Source organism: Myiozetetes cayanensis, unplaced genomic scaffold (genome assembly GCF_022539395.1).
Source record: "Myiozetetes cayanensis isolate MyiCay16 unplaced genomic scaffold, myiCay2020 scf13, whole genome shotgun sequence".
Classification (NCBI taxonomy): Eukaryota; Metazoa; Chordata; class Aves; order Passeriformes; family Tyrannidae; genus Myiozetetes; species Myiozetetes cayanensis.
In genome coordinates, this window is record NW_026086937.1 from 10,199,621 (window position 1) to 10,219,206 (window position 19,586).

A 19,586-nucleotide genomic window follows, 5' to 3' on the forward strand; every position below is an offset into this window, starting at 1 on the left:
TTTCAGATGCAGGTGAGTTGTTTATCCTTACATCCTGCTCTTGCTCTTATCAGACAGCTGGAAAAAAACCTGCACAGGTGGAGGACATAATCGTGTTTGTTTCAGAAAAGTACAGAAGGCTACTCATGATGTTGCTTTCTTAACACAGTTTGTAACATTTTGGCATTGAAGCTGTATGATGTGCTTATTTACCTACTGTGATTTATGTAGCTGTCTGATTGCAGTTGTTCAAAAGAAGGAATTCTTTGTTTTAACTTTCTGTTCTCACTTGGGTAGCTAAGGACCCTCTATCCTGCTCTTTTCTGAGGTTTGATTAGCAGAAGGGACATAGATTATGGCCCCTGTGCTGCCATCACTCCAAACCCAACTTCAGTAGGACTCTTGAATATATATCTGTATGTATGAATATATTTATTTTAGGAATATACATACATATCTGTATGTATTAATATACATTTTTACATTTTTGATTGAATAAATCAGTTTGACTTGGTGGATATGTTGTGTGTATATATATAAGGTGAGTACCTTTTATTTGGCTTATTCATCTCAAATTGGTGTACTTGGTGCAAACAGTGTGTTGTAAGGGAAGCATTTGGAATTAAAATCCCTGTGGGTAGGCTGCTCAGACCTGCTGCTGGACTGCAGGATAAAGTTTTTCCCCCACGTTGCAGTGTAGGTACTGGAAAATGCAGAATGTCCTGTAGGTAAGTTGCAGCCTCTGAAAGAGAGAGATCAGTAAGTGACTCTGGAAGAGTGTTGGGGAATGGGAATCACTGCCTAATTCCCAACTGCACCCCTGCAGACTCATTCAGGTGTGGCAGGTCTGTTTATCAGCTCATCAGCAGAGGGCTCCAGGGCAGGTCTGTGGAGGTGGGTGTTGCACAGTTCGTAGAGCTTTTCTCCATCAGCCTCCAAGTCGGTGGAGCAACCAGCACACGTTCAGTTTTTACTGCACTGCCAAGAGTGTTGTGCTGCTTGTGCCTCTGAAGATGTTTGTGCAGAAATGATGTGCTTTCGTGGGCATTTATGGGGATAATTAACTTTAGTCTCCCTGGAGCTTCACGACATAAACCAGTGTGCTCTTGTGCTGCCCCAGTCCAGGCTGCTGGCCTGATTTGTGTCCTTCTGTTGGGATTTGTCAGCATTCACCCACCCTGTGAAATGACAGGGAATGACAGTCCATGTGCTTTTGGTTCTGCTGCTCAGGCCCTGCTGGCGGGATGCAGGTGTCGTGTGAGATGTTGGGTAGCACAATTGAGAGGGGATTGCACTGTCTTGTCCTGGCTCTTGTGAATAATGAAACTGATAATATGTGGCTGTGTGACTGAGTCATGCCTTGGCACCACGATGGGAAGTTGGTAGGCACCAGGAGGCCATTCATTTCCCAAGGTGTTGTGAGAGGAGAAGGAGGAGGAGATGTGTTGGTTCCTGTTCCAGAGTGAGCTTGTCATCTGAGTGAACAGAGGAATTAGGGGCTTGTTTGTTACTCAGCTGTTATTGAGAGGTGATTTCTGTAGATCTTTCTTTGTGCCATTTACTCTGTATCAGAGAGGCTGCCTGTTTCCTGGTGATCAGAGCAAAATCTCCAAAATATTATGAGGAGGGAGGAAATGCCAGCACAGATTTTTTTGAATAGGGAATGTGTCATGTAGATGTTTTATTGTGCTGTGGTTTTAGCTTTAGCTGCTGTTTGTCCATGTTGTCGCTCATGTTTTTGTTAAGGATTCAAAGAGGATTGTGCTGGTACTACATATGCTTTTTTAGAAGAGGAGAAAGTGTGGCACCAAGTGGGGAAGCAATGCAAGGCCCCATTCAGAAGTGGAGGGCACCCTGTGGATCTTAGTCCTGTGCTCTTTAATGTAGGCTGTGTAATATGGGTAGAGATTCTTAATGCAACTTGATGTGGACAGTGTGCTGAACTGTGACTTACTAACAGAAGCTGTTCTTTTGTCCACAAGATCTTGTCTGATAAATGACAAGAAGGAAAGCATCTAAGGCTTTTAAAGCTGTTTGGTACTAGAGCATGAAGCTTTTTGGGCTAGAGCTACCCCTGGAAGATGTTGTACGTGCGCCCTTACCTATACTGTCCTTTGTGTGAGCAGAGAACCAGATCTGAGAATTGTTCATTTAGTCTGGGTTAGTTTTATCCACTAACTGGAAACATTTGTTGCTCCATCCCACAAATGCTGCTGCTGGCACAAATGAATGGGTGGCCCAGAAGTGGGAATGAGGAAGGGATTTGCGTCCTTGGTGGAAGTGCCTGCCAGTGCAGTGCCTGCTGTGTTCCTCAGAGTTGAATTCACGCCTCCTTCCACTTGGCCAACAGAAGAAATGCTACATTCCTGTGTTCCTGTGCACTTTCCCTATGTTAACACAAACACTTCTCTTCCAGGGCTTTCACTAGCTATTGAGAACCATGTCTGACAACGGAGAACTGGAAGACAAGCCACCAGCTCCTCCCGTCCGGATGAGCAGTGTCATCTTCAGTTCAGGGGGCAAAGACCCTTTGGCCACCAACCACAGCTTGAAACCCCTGCCCTCTGTCCCAGAAGAGAGAAAACCTAGGCATAAAATCATCTCCATATTCTACAGCAATGAAAAAGGTAGGATGCCTCTCTTTCCCAAGGTATTCCTTTACTCTCCTTGTAAGTTTTGGTAGTGCTTTAGACATCTGAGTCCAGCCTGTCCAAGCACAGGGGACTGGAAAACCACCACCTATTGCTCCTCCTGTTTGCTGACCACTTTGAAGAAACTCATTTCCAAACAACCCTCCTCAATGTCTGGCATTCCTGGGGATTATGTCACTTAAATGCAGATTTCTGGTTTAAACTGAGCATCCAGCTGGTTTGGAAGTTACTTCATGTTGATCATCATTCATGTGGCAAGGAAAAAAGGTAGTAAAGAAAGAGTGGTGGAAGTGCAGTGTGCATGAGGGAAAACTGAGAGAAACTACGTCCTTTTACCTGTGGAACTGTGCTGTTAGGGTTGATTACTCGTGGGGGAAAACCTGGGTTGCTGTAATCAGGATTATTTCTGGGAAAAATTTACTATAATGAAACTAGACTGTGTTTGTGTGTTTTTTCTGTCCTCTTTTGTGTATATACAACACTGGAATCTAATCCTGGTTCTCCAGGATGTCTGTATCCATGTACAACAAAATGGTGCACAGATAGAAACAGATGATATATCTGGGATGGTAAAACTGCACAGGGAGTTAAACCTGACCTGTATTTGCTAAGCATTTTATTAACCTACTAGTTAACATTTTCCTGATCACTGTTAATATGCCCCTTGGAGAAGACCCTGCTGTTCTTAGTGCCTTCTAGTTGTGCTCTGGTCTCCCTGTGCCTTGCTGCTGGTGTGCTGGGCAGGGCTGGTTTGGTCATGCCAACACAGGTTTGGTTGTTTCAAGAGATTTTGTTCCTCTGGTTGTTTATTCTCTTGGCTGAGTGTTCTCCCCAGGGCTGGTTTTCAGGCTTGCTCAGCTGTGTGAGCAGTCCTTTTGCAGCCATGCCTCACCCTGGAGATAAAACCTGGGGGCAGGCTTCCCTCTAATTCCAGAGTCTGGCTTTCTGCTCTCAATAGAAGGTGTGTTTTCCTTTTGGGAGGATAGAAGGATTTTTGGCCAGTGTAGCTTTTGGAAACAGCAAGAGAGACTCCAGACCTCTGAGGGTGGTGAATTTGGGTGCTGAAGGTGGCAAAGCTGTTGGCTCAGGGTAGTGGCACCTGTCTGGAGCAGGTTCTGGCTTAGCCCTTCAATCCTGCAGAAACTGGTGTTTTACTATTAAATTGTTGGTTGTGGGAGGAAATGCCTGGAGTTTGTCACGATGAGTGCTGCAAGGAAATTTTGTGGGAGGGGATCAGATCTGTCCATCTTCAGGCAAAAATGGTTTAGGAGCTGGGATGACACTTCTCATATGTTGGTGGTTCTCCAGAGCATCTGAACCCTTTTCACAGACAGGGTTATAATGAAGTAGAACATAAACCCCATGTGAAGGAAGCTTTTCCTTGCTCTGAACTGGTAAGACAAATGAATTATGAGTGCAAGTGGGTACAGTACAGCTGGAGAGCTTTGTGACATTCCATAGCACCTTTTCTTCTCCACGGATGTTTCCTCTTTCCATCTTGATGGTGGTTTGATTGGTTGCTGAAATGTCTGGGGAGGTGGTCGTGGAATTATCTACAGTTGTACTGGCTCATCTGAGATTACTTTGGAGTCCCATTGAGTTTATTCAGACCACTCTAAATACTAATAGGTACCAAATTTAGGGAAATTATCTGCATACTTGTTTGGAATGTGTGTCTACCTACTGATACTTAGTGTTGCAAACTAAAAGTGGAAGGAATAATATCTGCTGAGAAAAATACATTTTAAGAAAAATCATGTCTGTTGATGTTTTCTAGATGTCAGAAATTAATTCAGGTAATTCTGGAGAAAAAAAAAAAAAGGCAAATTTTCCTGTGTGTCCAGATAATGTGGTTAGGAAAAATGAAAATTGAATTACCTAACTGAAAGAAACTATCTGAAAGGTGTAGTGGTTTTTTTTGTTTGTTTGTTTGTTTGTTTTTTAATTTGGAAGAAACTTGTCTATTGGATGACCCACAGCAAGGCTAATACAAACATCCAAAGAAAGGATTTTGGCCCTCAAGTCTGCAAAACTGGTTGTCAAATGTAAGCAGAACAGAATTGGACACAGTGTCTTTCTGGCACTAACACAATAGTCAGATGGTAGTTGTTTTGTTCATTAGCATGGCTGGGATGCGCCCTCCCCAGAAATGCCCAGTTAAATCCTTTTTTTTCCTTGAAATTCAGCTGCTGGGAAGCCTTACAGAAATATTAGCTTCCTGCTTGGATTTAAAAAATACTCTGGGACTAGATGCAAAATAATCTGTCGACCTGGAATAGCAATTTTACCACGGGGAAAAATTTCTCCAGCTGGTGCAAAAGTTAACAAATCACTACAAAAATGGTAAATTGTCCTTTCCAGAAAATGAAGGGATGCCCTTGCCATTTTCCATGAACGTTGTTTGGCTTTGTCTGAAAATCTCTGTCCATATGATGTTGCAAGGTCCTCCCTCTTGGGAGGTTTCTGTAGCTGAGGAGGGGCTGTGCTTTGGGGGACTCTCTGCAGGTGATGAGATGTAGCAATTACACAGTTTCTGCCCCAAGTCTGAGCTCGTTCTGTGCTGAAATAATCATAAGAGTTTGAAGGGATTATTTAATCACCTCGTCACGGAGGGTTTGTTCCCCCTGGTTCCATTGTTTAGGATAAATGAAGTGATAGTCATCTTCTCACTAGAGTACTTAATTGCCATGAATTTCCTTGGCTTGACTTCTGAAGTCAAAGGAACCTCTGTGTGCTTTTGGAAAGCTTTAAAATAACCCCCTAGAAGAAGAAATGTTTGAGCAGAACGTGTTCAGTGGGATGCTGAGGGCACCACCCAGGGTTGTGCATGTGCAGGCTCTGGGCAGATTTTGGTGTGGTTTCAGCTGGGGCTCAGTAACTCCAGGTGTTCACCTGGAGTCAGCTACCTGCTACCACCAGCTGTTGGGAAACAGCTGTGATTTTTGCCCTGTGTACGGAATTTGGCTGGTGGGAAGCGAGGGATGTGCGAGGATGGGTTTGCTGTGGGAAGTGCCCTGGGTGCTGTGAGTGCCTGTGGCTTCATTTGGGGAAGAGTCCAGCTGTGTTTGAGTTGAGTTGTATTTTTGAGACACCTCCTTAATCAGACAGAGCATTTCTCCAGCTCACTAAATCCTTCCAGAGGACCTGTGTGCCATCCCTTCTTGGGAACAAGGGGACTGTGCTGCTCTTCCTGCAGGGCCAAGGGGCAAAATCTTGGCATTTCTCCCACAACCAACAATGTAAAGGTAAAACACCAGTTTGTGCAGGATTGAAGGGCTAAGCCAGAACCTGCTGCAGACACGTGCCACTACCCTGAGCTGACAGCACCCAGCTTTGCCACCTTCAGCACCCAAATTCACCACCCTCAGAGGTCTGGAGTCTCTCTTGGGGTGCTGCCACCAACCTAGCTTCTCACTCTCTGCTTACAGACTCATTTCTTTCAGGCCCACCCATATCAGTAAAAGACCACCACTTCCTACTTTCACTTGCTGTTTGAAACAAGTGTTGCCCTTCACTAAAGGGATTCCTGTTGCAATGCAGAGCTGTTCCAGACCCAGCCAGAGGCTGGGAAGCAGCGTGGCCTCCCCGTGGCCTTGTTCTCAGCGCTCGAGGATGTCCTGCCAGCACATGACTCACCGGGCTTGCCTCTGGCAGGAGCTGTTTGTTTGAAGTGCTGCTCTGCTCTGCTGTTCCTGTGGGCAGAGGAATGATTTTTAGTCTCCTTGCCTTGCCTACTCATGGGACCTATGTATTTTTGGAAGGAGTGGGTTTATTTACACAGCACATGCTGGAGGGGTTGAGCACCAGCTCCTGTTCCCTACATGTCAAGTGCTCCTGAACAGGAACATTCCTAAGGAATATAACTTTTTAAAATACATTCCCCCCCCCCCCCTTGCTTTCACGTCAACAACTGCAAGAAATTGGGAAGAAATGGGGAGGAAATGGTGCTTTCCTCAGCTTTCACAGCAGCAGTTTCTCCTGTCCCATGACTGAACGCTGTTAATGAGAACGTCTGACAGCCCGTTTGCTTTTTGGCTCTGCCCTGTGCAGCCATATTAAAGATATCCTGTTTATAACAGCCGTGTCTTTCCACGGCATTGTTCAGCTGGAGCAGCCCACATGGCTTTTCGTTTGGGAGCATTGTCCTCGCTGCCTGTCCTTCCCTTCCCGCCAGCGCGAGGGGATTTCAGACGGATTCCCGGCTCTGAGCGGCACCATCTTTGCTTGCTGTGGGGTATTGAAGAGGGTGCTGCTTTACCTGCTTTTTCTGTACCAAAACAACAAGAATTTTAAGGTGAATTTGAAAAACAAAGCAGAAAAATAAAAAAAAAAATTACCCCCCAACCCTCTCTCCAAACCCCCCAACCAACGAACCAACCAACCAAAAACCAAAGCCCCAGGCTTTAGAAAGCATCTTATAAATTTAATTGGATCTGGGTTGGATTGTGCATATGGTCTTTCTAATTATCTGTTCCTGCTCCTGGTACTTATTACGCCTTTTTTTTTTTCCTTTTAATTTAAATTAGGTAATTGCTCTGAGGCTATAAACTCTTATCTTCATCGCAGGAAGTCCTACTTTGCATTAATTAACTTGAATTGAAGCAGTGAGGCAACTGAGTTTTAGGTGTCTTTAGGGTGAACTTGAGGTTGAGCTGAAGTCATCTTCACTGCTTTTCTTAATCCATATTAAAATGTCCTTTTTTGCATTGTAAACATTTAAAAAGTTTAGATTTCATGTGCTCAGCTGAGCACTCTGGTGCTCTTAATTGCTTATTTGCTTGCTGCCATAATATAAATTATTTGAATGGAACAAGGTGTTGATTCGTAGAATCACAGGATGGTTTGGGGTGGAAGGGACCTAAAGACCATCCAGTGCCACCCCCTGCCAAGGGCAGGGACACCTTCCACTATCCCAGGTTGCTCCAACCTGGCCTTGGACACTTCCAGGGATGGGGCAGCCACAGCTTCTCTGGGCAACCTGTGCCAGGGCCTCCCCACCCTCACAGGAAGAGTTTCTTCCTAACACCTGGATCTTTGAATGTCTTTTTCAGGAAGCAAGAAGAAAGAAAAGGAGCGGCCAGAAATCTCCCCACCATCAGATTTTGAACACACCATCCATGTTGGCTTTGATGCTGTTACTGGAGAGTTCACGGTGAGTATTCCTGCCCTGGGGTGGCTGGGAAGGCACTTGGGGTCAGTGCTGTAGTGAAGCCAAGGCAGTGCTTTAGGGTAAAGTGCAAGTTAGTCTCTGTTTGTATCAAAGAACTAATTTTCCTGCGTGTTTGTACAGCACACGGAGCTACCATGCCATGACCTGTTAGTGCTTCTCCAGTGTCATCAGTGTCACATCTGGCGCTTTGTGCCAGGTGGGAGAGCCCTCCCTGACAAACCTCCTTCACTTTACTTGTGTTAGTGGGTAACAGTGGTTCTGCTGGGTGTTGTTGTGCCCCTGTTCCTCACGTCTGGCTCAATGTTCCTGAAACAGGTGCTACTGTGCTGTCACCTGTGGCTCCCCATTAAACCACTGTTGCTCATGTGCTTAAGGCTGTTCATGTTATGGTTTTTATAGAGGGAAGAAGTTTGTTTTGCTCTTTAAAAATCTTTAAAGCACTAGAATACTTAAAATCCCCCTTTTTTTTTTTTTTTTTTCAGGGAATGCCAGAACAATGGGCTCGGTTGCTTCAAACCTCAAATATCACCAAGCTAGAACAGAAGAAAAACCCCCAGGCGGTACTAGATGTGCTGAAATTCTATGACTCCAAAGACACAGCAAAACAGAAATACCTGAGTTTTTCTGCTCCAGGTGAGAGCCAAGTGTGTGCAAGACATACTGGAGTTGGGTGTTTGGAGCACAGTCTTCCTCTCAGAATAATAAATTAAGTTCAAATGCTGATTCAGTGAGGAACAAATACTTGAAGGTGGATTTAAGACTTACTGGAAGCTGGTGTTGTCCAGTTAATTTCCTGTTTTAAGTGGAGAGTGGAAGAAAGAGCTGGATAATTCACAATAGCAGCCAAAATGAACTTGAAGGGGCTCTGTATATGAAGCTGGAGCTCTGACACTGGGATGAACTGGTTTCATGCTAGAGCCCTTTCTCCTCACAGCTGTTTGTGAGCTTGATGTCACCAGCTGGTGACATCAAAGGTGCAGAATAATTTGTGACTCACATATTCGGAGCCAGTTGGGAGGGCTGAGAGAAGGATTGTCCTACAAACAAGTGCAGTTTTGCCTACTTTTCTTCCAAATTATTTGTAGCTTAGTAATAAGGCTGTGTGATATTTTCATCCTTTACTCTATAGCGTTCACTTTTTATTATTTTTTTCTGATGATTTTATGTATTCTGCTATTTGTCCTATTTAGAAAAAGATGGTTTCCCTTCAGGAACACCAACGGTGAGTGTGTTTATTATTAATTGGATATCCTTAGGTGCATACAAATTCAGGTCTTCTGTATTTGTTATATCCTGAATTTTGAAGTTTTAAACTGTATCAAGTTTAAAAGTGTAAAAATTAGGATCTTTTCTGTGGAATAAAAACACGAAGGGCATATTTCACAGGAGCAACAGTATTTGAGTCTCATTATAAAATGTAATAACTCAGGGATGGGTTAAGTGGTTTGTTATTTTCTTTTGACATCAGTAAGAATTCGTTTATCTTAGTGTGAAAAAAAAATCAAATCTTTAATACTGTGGGGTAGACACATTTGTTTATTTATGTTTGGTTTTTTTTTTATTTTGGTGAAAATGTAGACCAATGCCAAAGGTTCAGAACCATCAACAGCTGTGGCAGATGATGAGGAGGATGATGAAGAAGCTCCTCCTCCTGTTATTGCTCCACGGCCAGATCACACAAAATCGGTGAGCAGCTGCAAAACTTGACAGTGCAGAATTCTGGAATTCTTTGTATTGCAGAACTTCTGCATCTGTTCTCTAGAAAAGGGTTTTGTTTGTGGAATGAGCTGTTGTAAGATATTAGGGAAGAGTTCTGTTTTTTGAATTTGCCAAGAGAATACCTAATTTCTGGATGTCAGTTGGATCAGAAATCTTGAAGTGGAATCATAGAATCATTTAGGTTGAAAAAGACCTCTGAGATCATTGATATTTGGTGATTCTCTTGGTTGGCTTGTGTTGAAGGTATCCAATTAAGCTTATCCTTCAACACCAACATGTGAGGAGGAGGCTTTTTTAGTCCTAAAAATCTGTAGGTGGTTTCTGTAACTTGGCCCAGCACAGTGGCACAAGTGTAGTCCCCTCTGTTCAGGAGGTGCCTTTCAGAGGTCAGTGCTGTTGCCAGGGGACTTCAGTGTTTCTCTGGTCTAATTTCTGCCTCCTACCTGTTATGAAATGGTGCCTAGGGATCTTTTCAGGGCTGTGATTGTTTTCAGCTGAAGGTCAGTGATTGCAAAGCCGATGCTCAGGTCCTTGGTGGTCTCCTCCACAGATTTATACCCGCTCTGTAATCGACCCCATCCCTGCCCCAGCCGGTGACTCTTGTGCTGACAGCGCCACGAAATCGGGGGATAAGCAGAAAAAGAAGACCAAAATGTCAGATGAAGACATCATGGAAAAACTACGTAGGTGGTTTTATTTCAGATAAGCAAAGGCTTCGGGACTGGGAGAGGAATATTAAATTTTTGCCCTCGTCCTTATTTTCGTGTAAGAGTTGTGTGGATCCTGTGCTCAGCTAATTTTGTGTCTGTAGCTGAGAAAAATGTATTCAGAGGTTATGCTGATTTATAATCTTCAGAGCCCTGTTGGGCAGAAAAATAGTGACTTTTGTTTTTTGATCAAAGTTCAGTTGTGATAGCGTGATCTGCATGTAGGTTACAGCCATAATAGCACAAAGTAGTTTCTGCTGTGGCTTGTTCCATGACCACCTTGAAGATAATTTTTCACCGTATTAATGTCCCTGTGCAGCTTTGGCTGTTTGTGCATCAGCTTTGCTCCTTGAACTTGGACGTATCTTGGCCAGGCCAGCCCTGCTGAAGGGGGACGATGGGATTGGATTGACTCTTCTGTTTTGGTTGTTTTTTTTTTTCTTTTAGGCACTATTGTAAGCATAGGAGACCCCAAGAAAAAATATACCAGATATGAAAAAATCGGGCAGGGGTAAGTGTTCCCCACACCTTTTATTCCCAGTGGGCCAGTGTTGGCAGCACTGTGCTGTTCTCTGTCTCATGCTGTTCTGTACTCACCTCCTTCTGTGCAGGCAGAAATGTTGGCTGCATTCAGCAGTGGTGAATCACAGAATCCCAGAATAGTTTGGGTTGAAAAGGAGCTTAAACCTCCCCTCGTTCCACCTTCCTGCCATGGGCAGGAACACCTTCCACTATCCCAAGTTGCTCCAAGCCTGGCCTTGGACAGTTCCAGGGATGGGGCAGCCACAGCTTCTATGGGCAACAAAGTGTAAAGTAAATGAACAGTGAAGGTTTTGCACAGTGGTGGAAATTTTGAATTGAAAGCTGAAACAATTTAGTGTTTGTGATTTGGCTGTTCACTTGTGTGTTTGTTACAAAGAGATGCAATTTGCTGTAGCGTTTTTCTTTCTCTTCACAGGGCTTCAGGTACAGTTTTCACAGCTATTGATGTGGCAACAGGGCAGGAGGTAAGATTCCTGTGTTCATTTCTACTCTAGAAATAATCTTCTCTAGGTGGCCATGACTAATTTCTGTCAGTGTCTCCCATCTCTGCTATCAGCTCTCAGAAGAATGTTTGTCATAGTCAGTTGTAACAGTGTGTGCCTTGTTCTATAGTAATCAGATGGTGAAAGCTTAAAAATAGAGTTTTGTCTTTCCAGTGAAAAGCAGAGGGTGTGAGGTGTTCCAGAAATGAGTTTGGAAAGCGGTTTATCCTTCAGGAACTGCAGGCCTTGGTGTCTTGTGTTTTCAGAAATAAAACTTTGTTTAGTCTTTGCACACTTGTTCTCTAGTCCTGACTCAGTAAAGGTGATGGTTGTGTTTATCTCTGTGGAATCAGCTTGTCCCCTGTGATTCCCTGCTGTAGTTAGAATGTCTTCTCCACATCTTACTCTTTGCTTTTACCCTCTGGTTTCTCCAAACCCAGTTGGTGCAATTGGTGACATCAGCAATACTCTGCATGTTTGTCATCAAGTGGCCATCTCTCGTTTCTGTGACTTGAATTTTAGGAATTAGTTGCTTCTATTTAACTTTAGATTTCCTTAGTTTTCTTTCAATGTTTCTATTTAAATTCTCTCCTTAATTTCCTTTAAATAAGTATTTAAATACCATGCCTTAGGTCACTGGTAAGTAATTGCCCTTTGAGCAGTAATCACATTTTCCAGTCTTGCAGTGGAGTACCACATCTTGATAAAACATGAGCCTTTCTATCATCTCTTAATTTGCTCTCTACTACTTCATGTCCTCTTACTGACTGCAGAGTGAGTTTTAAGCCCAGAGGGGTTCTGGAATATCTGCTCCTTCAGGTCTCTATTCCAGACTCACACAAGACCCTCAGCAACCTGCTCCACCTCCACTCTTACTTATTTTGTCATTCTGTGTCACAGAATGGCAAGAATCTCTTTCTTTAAATATAATAATGCTAACTTCTACAAGATTATATTGGTTCTTGTGTTTGGTTTCGGTCTCGTGGGTAGGTTGTCTTGTAGAGCTCCAAACTGCCTCCCCAAAGTGCAGCTGACGGAGCTGGGACAGTTCTTCTGCATTTTAACCTCTGGAATACTTGTCCTGGTTAGTTTATTTCCTGGGCAAGATAGGCCTTTATCTCCCCTTTTCTCTCTGGGATAGTTCATTGATTTCATTGCTTTGAGAGGAATTCCTTCTGCCTCCCAGCATTCCTTATACCCAAACACCAATGTGGAGAGAATATAGAACAACTAATTGCCTCACCTTGCATTTGAAGGCTCATACCTTCTCTTTGAGTCCCTCCAGGATTCTCTGCGGCTTCAGGCCTGTTGATATGAAATTGGGCAAGTCTTTTTATCTCCTGCATGCTCCCTTGTCTGTCTGTTCTGGCCTCAGTTACTGTTTGTGGATCCTTTCAGCTGCAAGAGGATGATGTTGGCCCTGGTTGCGAGTTGTGTGCTCATCAGGCTGCATTCTTTTAAGTTGTGTGCTAATAAATAAATAGCTTGCCAGCTGCAAGCTGAGCTGAACAACTTTAATCCTGTTACAGAATTTCTTCTGACTTTTCATTGTATTAAGAATGAGTGAAAGCTTCTGATGGTTTCAGTGATTGCTGTTTTATTTTGCCCTGTTCAGGTGGCTATTAAACAGATCAACCTGCAGAAACAGCCCAAGAAGGAGCTGATTATTAACGAAATCTTGGTAATGAAGGAGCTAAAGAACCCCAACATAGTCAACTTCCTGGACAGGTAAATGCACCCAAGCAGTGATTCCTTCACCCCTGAGGGTTTCAAGAGCCTATACAGACTTGGACTTCCTGTACCTGAGGGTCTTGGAAGCAAATGAGTCTGTGTTTAGGCTTGGTCACCTTGATGGCACGCGGACTTTTGCTTTTGGTTTTCTCTTTGTAGTTACCTCGTAGGAGATGAGTTGTTTGTCGTGATGGAGTATCTGGCTGGGGGCTCCCTAACAGATGTGGTCACAGAGACGTGTATGGATGAGGCACAGATCGCTGCTGTCTGCAGAGAGGTGAGCGTTAGACTTGCTGGGTGGAGGAATGCAGGTACTTTTATGGAATGCTTAGGTTAGGACTAACTGCAACAAATGCTATTGGAACCATTGAGTTAAGAATGAATGATACTGTGAGCAGAAATCAGTATAAAGTTACAGGAAAATAACAAATTAGTTTAACTGAGAAAATTGAGGGGGTTGCAAGTTATAACACAAAAGAGCTGCGGCAGTTTTTTTGATCTGGGTGTTTGGGAAACTTAGGGAATGGAGCAAAGAAAGTCTTTGGGTTTGGTACTTGGGTTGCCTCATCCTGCTGACAGTGTTAACAGAAAGATGTGAATAATGTGGACTGAAGTTCAGGGAGGAACAGTGGAGAAGTTTAGCAGCTGCAAGGAATGGCTTTTTAAACTTTGACTAACAAAGGACATTCAAAGGCATTAAAAAAAAAAATCTGAGTATTCATATATGGGTAATATAGAAAGGAGAAGGAAAAAGCCTAAAATCATCCAAGTGTTTTCCAGAAGGAAGAATGGGAACTGTGTTTGCTCACAGTGTGAAAGTGGATCTGCTGAAACAGGAGTACTTTAAGAAACATGTACTAAAACAAAGATGAACTGGATGCAGACCATCTATTTTCCCTCTTAGTCATTCTCATAGAGTGTGAAATCTGTAGTTCTGTGCCAGTTAAGCTTTCTTGAGGGATTTCTCGGGAAAATAATTCTCCAGAAGATTGTAGCTGGAATAATTTTAAGGTGGCTATAAGATTTCAAATGAAAGAGTTAAAAGCAGCTGATATCACAGCTTATCAGTGGTTGCTGCCCTGAGTCAGTGCCAGCATCCTGATTTATTACAGCAGAAGGAGAATTGTGTTATCTGCTGTGCAGGAGAGACTGAGGCTTTTAAAAAGCCCATCTTACTCCATCAGCATGACGTCTGCTTCTGTGCCTCACCCAAAGGGAGGGGAAGGAGAGCAAACCTGTGCAGGAACGTGCATGGGCAGGTAATGGTTTCCTGAGGAACTGGAGCTGGAAGCAGAGAACCCAAAGTAACTCTTTCTTGTAACAGGAATGAGCTTTTTTGAGGAAGAAGTCAAATGTTGAACTATTGTACTTCATCAAAACCTGCTGCCCGCTATGTTAGATATGTTTAATTTTGCAAATCAGTGTCACTTTGCTAAAGCAAACAAAGATACCCAAAACTCACTGGGGACATCCGTGCCAAGCAGCAAATGGCAAATGTTCTGCTTGTATTGAAAGAGAAAAATCTGACTTTTGCCTTTTATTCTCAAATAACAAAAGTAAATTTCATTATGGTTTTGGGCAGAAACTTAGTGGGAAAGGTTTTAATCTGAAAACAATGCAAAAGCAGTATTAGTGACTTTCAGAATGAAGATGTTTTACAGATTTCACTGTAGAAGTTGTGTGGATGTTGGGAATGAATCCTCACCAGTCCCTCTTGGTGAGACCTCAGCCTTAAAAAGCTCTCACTTAATACTCTGTGGTTCCTCTGTAGAATCTGTGGGATGTACCAGAATTACCATCTGGGATTTCTGAGAGCATCTTGGGTGGTGAGGAGTTTCATATATGGATTTGTTAAGATAGAGAAACTCCATGGTTATAAATGATCTTTGTCCTCCTGAAATCTGGAGAATATTTTTTAGCCCAAGAGCTTCCTCTGCTGGTTATTTTCAATAATACCTGTTCCATTTTTGCACTCAAAGCTGGCTGAGGGTGTAAACATTGCCTTGAATTTGCATTCATGTACACCGGGCGTGTTTCCATGCTGAATGTTGGTTTTTTTTCTCTCCTGTCCAGTGCTTGCAAGCACTTGAGTTCCTCCATGCCAACCAGGTCATCCACAGAGACATTAAGAGTGACAATGTGCTCTTGGGAATGGATGGATCAGTTAAACTAAGTGAGTAACTGACAACTGTTTTAATGCTCTGGTTCTTCTTTTCCAGTGATCTCTGACTCAGTGTGTGAATCGGTAGAAGGAGAGTTAGCAGGGAAATTTGAGGTGGATTTTTATTGACTGTGAGGAGTAGAAATTCATTCTGTGCTGCAAAATGTGTAACAGGCAGCAGGTGCTGAAATTCTGAGTGCCCTCAGACTCGGGCTGTGAACGTGAGAGCCCGGAAGGATGTTGAAGCAAACTTGTGGCCACATGAATACGTTGGAGTGAAGCAAAACGGGAATGATTGCAAGAGAAAAGTTGCAGCAAACTGCAGTAGCTTTGTTAGGATGTTATGAATTGATTTTAATGCTTTGCCCCATTCATTAGAGGGCCACCAACAAGAAAATTGTACTTTATTGACCATTTATATCGCAGTCTAGTCTTACCCTGTGCCTTTTCTTGGGCTGGAAGTGTAACACACTTTCATTAATATAATCACGACAAAAGAAACTACTTGCTTTTCAGGTAATTGTTGTGCATGCATGGACTTGTGTGTACATGGTGTGTGTAAATAAAAATGACGTGAAACCACTTGTAGCTGTCAGGACTGTTGAGAAAGAGGTGCACTGTTTGAATTTTTGGTATGTGGGAATGTATAAAACATAAGCAACCAAAGAATTAGGCTAAAAAATGGTGTAAAGTAAAAAGTGTTTTTGCAGTTGGGTAGGAATTTGAAGTGCCATGAAAATGTCTTAATATTCCTTATTCTAGATGGTTTTCAATCTCATTTCATTTATGAGGGGGAGTGTGAAGAAAAGATTATGAGCAGCCTGATTTGCTTACCAGCGTCTTTGGATGCACTGCTCGCTTGCGCAGAGGGGGTTATTTGTTTTAAGGGTGTGATGTGTTTGTGCACAAACTGTGGATTTAAGAGGCTGAAGAGAATGAACAGTTACAGCAGAGGATGTGGCTGAGAAGAGGTAGCCTGAGAAGGATCAAAATTGCAAAAAAGAGATGCCAAAGCAAAGCAGAGTGGCCAAAGGGCAGGGTTGGCAGTCTGAATCAAGAAGCATCACCCCAGGAGACTGGGGGAGGATGAGGAGGGAGACACAGGAGTCAGCTGTAAAAATGCCTTGTGTGAAGGGGAGGTGGTGTAGGCAGTGCTGAGACAAGCTCTCCTGAGGCTGTGTGACTGTAGAGCTTCGAGCAGTTGTTAAGGGTTGGAGGGTGGAAGAAGTTGCACCTTCTTTTTGAGCTCTTCCCCTTCTCTGGAGGATTCTGGTGGCAGGACAAGTGTCACCACTGCACAGCTGCACACAGCTACACACACAGCTGCCTGGGGAAACTGGGTTCCTGCCTGTCTTTTGTCTCTGAGCTGGTGGTGTGGTGCTGAAGGCCTTGCTGGGAGGTCAGGAGACACAGGCTACTGCTGCTGCTTCTCTGGGGTGGCCACTGAAATGGGCCATGCTGTGAGTCGAGTGTGACACCTTGATAAGGCCAAAAACTGCAGGAGAAACTTGGTGACTCCTGTAGGTTTGAGGGGGTGGGTTTTTTTGTGGGTTTGTTGGTTTTTGGTTTGGGTTTTTGGTTTTTTTTGGTTGGTTGGTTTTGGTTTGTTGTTTTTTTTTTTTTAAGGCAGCATTTTGGCTATCACAGTGGGGATAGTTCTTTGTTAAATTGTCTTCTTGGTACAACCTGGCACTTCCATGACTGTGGCTCTTTTGTTAGCACTGCTTGGCATAACACTTTCAAAATTTAAATTTCTCTCTTTCTCTCCCTCCCTCTCCTTCTCTCTCTCTCTCTTTCTCTAACTTAGTGTCAATGCTAAGGTAATATCTGTCTCCTGCCTTAACTGTGTTCTTATTGGTGCTTTACATGCCTGGGAAGTGGGAGTGCTGCAGCTGGATAGAGTAACATGATGGAACATGCATTGCTGCTGCACCTGAAGGCTGTAGGAATAGGTGACTTTTCTCGTTTTCTTGAGTGTGGTTGTTCTCTTTGGTAGTTACCTTGTGGAAAGGTTTGTTTGTCCAGGTTCCTCCTGCTGAGTGGGGTAGCACTGCACTTACCTGAAGCCTTGTTTCCGTGTCCCTGTCAGCTGTAGTACCTGTCTAGATGGCCAAATCGCTGTGAAATGTTCAACTCAGTAGCTGCACAAGTACAATCTGTTTAGGAGGGCAGAAGCCATGGATTGTGGATTCATTTCTTCTGGTTCAGGCTGTGTAACACACCAAGTGCAGAACACTCGCCTCCTGCGTTCTGCTTGATTGCTTATTTTGGCTGCTACCAGTCTACAATTATTGAAGGAAGGACTGGGCAAAATACAATTCTTCCGCAGGGTAATTCTTCTTTCCAGAGGACAAAAATGCTTGTCTTCAGTCCACGGAATTCTGCCCTGCTTAAACACCTTCAGGTTTTGTATCTCATCTTGCACGTTGGCTTATTTAATATGGAGAATGTAGTGGGGGGGGGGGGGGAAGGAACCCCCTGAAACCCCTCTCAGTGAAATATTTGTGTAGCAATAGAGAAGTCTTCTAGGAAACCCACTTTTGGGCGTGCACCAGTTTAATCTCTTCATCCTCCTGTTGTCCTGCAGCCGACTTTGGTTTCTGTGCTCAGATCACCCCTGAGCAGAGCAAGCGCAGCACCATGGTGGGCACCCCGTACTGGATGGCTCCAGAGGTGGTCACACGGAAAGCATACGGCCCCAAAGTGGATATCTGGTCTCTGGGCATCATGGCTATTGAGATGGTGGAAGGAGAACCCCCGTACCTCAATGAAAACCCCCTGAGGGTAAGAAGTGCCGGGGTTGGAACTGCTTGTGGGTGTTCATCGTATCAAACATTTTCAGTGATTGGTCATTAATTATGTCTACAGTAAAGGAATTGAAAAAGCCAAGAAGATTCAGCAGTACAAGTGAAGTTCTCCAAGGGAAGACACTTGTCTTAAATGTGCAATCATCCCTACCCTGACTCCCCATCCCTGGAAGAGTCCAAGGCCAGGTTGGACGGTGCTTAGACCAACCTGGTCTAGTGGAAGGTGTCCCTGCCCATGGCACGAGAGTGGAACCAGATGGTCTTTAAGGTCCTTCCAGCCCAAACCAGTTTCCTAAACTATCACAGTATCTTGAGGTCAAAATACAGTGTTTCAGTTACACGCAGGTAAATCCTCTAAACACTAGATTTTGACCTCAAGATTCTGTGATAGTTTAGGGAAATTAAATCCATCAGGTTCTGAAAAATGTTGCTCTGTCACAATCTGATATTTTCTTTGCTAAAATAAGTATCTGTTGCCAAAAGATTTTGAATGTTATTTTGCTACTAGCAAGAATAAATCGTGACTGCCTATAATTGTGGTATTTTTACAGGTTAAATCTCATAAGTTTGAGAAGTAGACAGCAGAGCCCTTTCTGAACTAAGGGCTTGCCACTAGACAGGACATTTTGCCATCTTTTGAGGATTTGTTTTGGTTATACATTATTCTTAATTTTACAGGCTTTATATTTGATAGCAACTAATGGCACACCAGAACTTCAGAACCCTGAGAAACTGTCCCCAATATTCCGGGATTTCTTGAACCGATGTTTGGAGATGGATGTAGAGAAAAGAGGATCAGCCAAAGAATTGCTACAGGTGAGACTCAGCTTCTCCTCACAGTGTGAAGTGCAGAAGCTGCAAGTAATGTCAGCCTGTGACAAACCAGGTGGCAGATGGCACCCTTTTTGTGTGTGTGTTTTCCTCTGAGAACTGTAGTGGGAGCAGATGGTAGGAACAACAGTCATCAAAGATTTGTAGTGCACTCTGAAGTCGTTCCATCACAGTCTCTGCCTTCACTGCCACTGCCAAAGCATCCAGCAATTTATGAGCTCCCTTCAGGAGTTGGCCACTGATAGCATTTGCATTGCTTTTCGTGTCTTCACTTGCAAATGTCCTCCTCAGAGCTATTAAAAAGAACTATTTATCTGCTAGTCTGAAGTCGGTGTTCAAGCCCTGAAAAGAAAAGCTGCTGTTTTCCCCAGGGTTCTGCCCTACCAGCTGAGCAGCTGGAGCTCAGTGTACCTGCCATTGTGCCACCATTTCTCCTTTTAGTTTGGATTTTAAACACCTGATTTTAAATACCTCCTGGAGAAAAACTGGCTTGTAAAATGAAATCTTCTTGCAGGCAGCACTGTGTGAAGGAGTGATGGAATCACTGATGGCCATTCCTGGAGAGAGCAAGGAGTAGCTCTGAGCCTGGAAGCCAGATGATTTGGAGGCTTTCCCAGTAAAGCCAGCTGCTGCTCCTTATCTTTCTCTGGTTATTCCTTGCTCAGATCTTTGCTGTTTTGCTCATTGTGAGTGCAGTTTCAATACTCACCATTTCCAAAAGCGGTGAGCTATTCCGGGAGAAACCCTGTTCCCTATAAACATCAGGAGAAATGCATGGAAAAGTCGGCCGTTAAAATGAAATATC

At 43.7% G+C, this 19,586-nt stretch overlaps 1 protein-coding gene across 4 annotated transcripts in view; it reads left to right on the top strand.

The window, feature by feature from the left end:
- Positions 1–19,586, top strand: part of PAK2 (p21 (RAC1) activated kinase 2) — a 46,223-nt gene that overhangs the window by 18,614 nt on the left and 8,023 nt on the right. For all 4 annotated transcript variants that reach the window (XR_007627885.1, XR_007627886.1, XM_050307903.1 and 1 more), the window contains exons 2-14: positions 2,396–2,606; positions 7,682–7,782; positions 8,283–8,433; positions 8,991–9,022; positions 9,379–9,486; positions 10,070–10,202; positions 10,674–10,737; positions 11,185–11,233; positions 12,867–12,979; positions 13,142–13,259; positions 15,056–15,155; positions 17,731–17,927; positions 18,629–18,766. Coding sequence is in view for 2 of the 4 variants with exons in the window: in XM_050307903.1 (XP_050163860.1) it covers positions 2,420–2,606; positions 7,682–7,782; positions 8,283–8,433; positions 8,991–9,022; positions 9,379–9,486; positions 10,070–10,202; positions 10,674–10,737; positions 11,185–11,233; positions 12,867–12,979; positions 13,142–13,259; positions 15,056–15,155; positions 17,731–17,927; positions 18,629–18,766 (1,491 nt within the window). In the remaining 2 variants the exon portion in view is untranslated. The remainder of the gene's footprint in view (positions 1–2,395; positions 2,607–7,681; positions 7,783–8,282; positions 8,434–8,990; positions 9,023–9,378; positions 9,487–10,069; positions 10,203–10,673; positions 10,738–11,184; positions 11,234–12,866; positions 12,980–13,141; positions 13,260–15,055; positions 15,156–17,730; positions 17,928–18,628; positions 18,767–19,586) is intronic.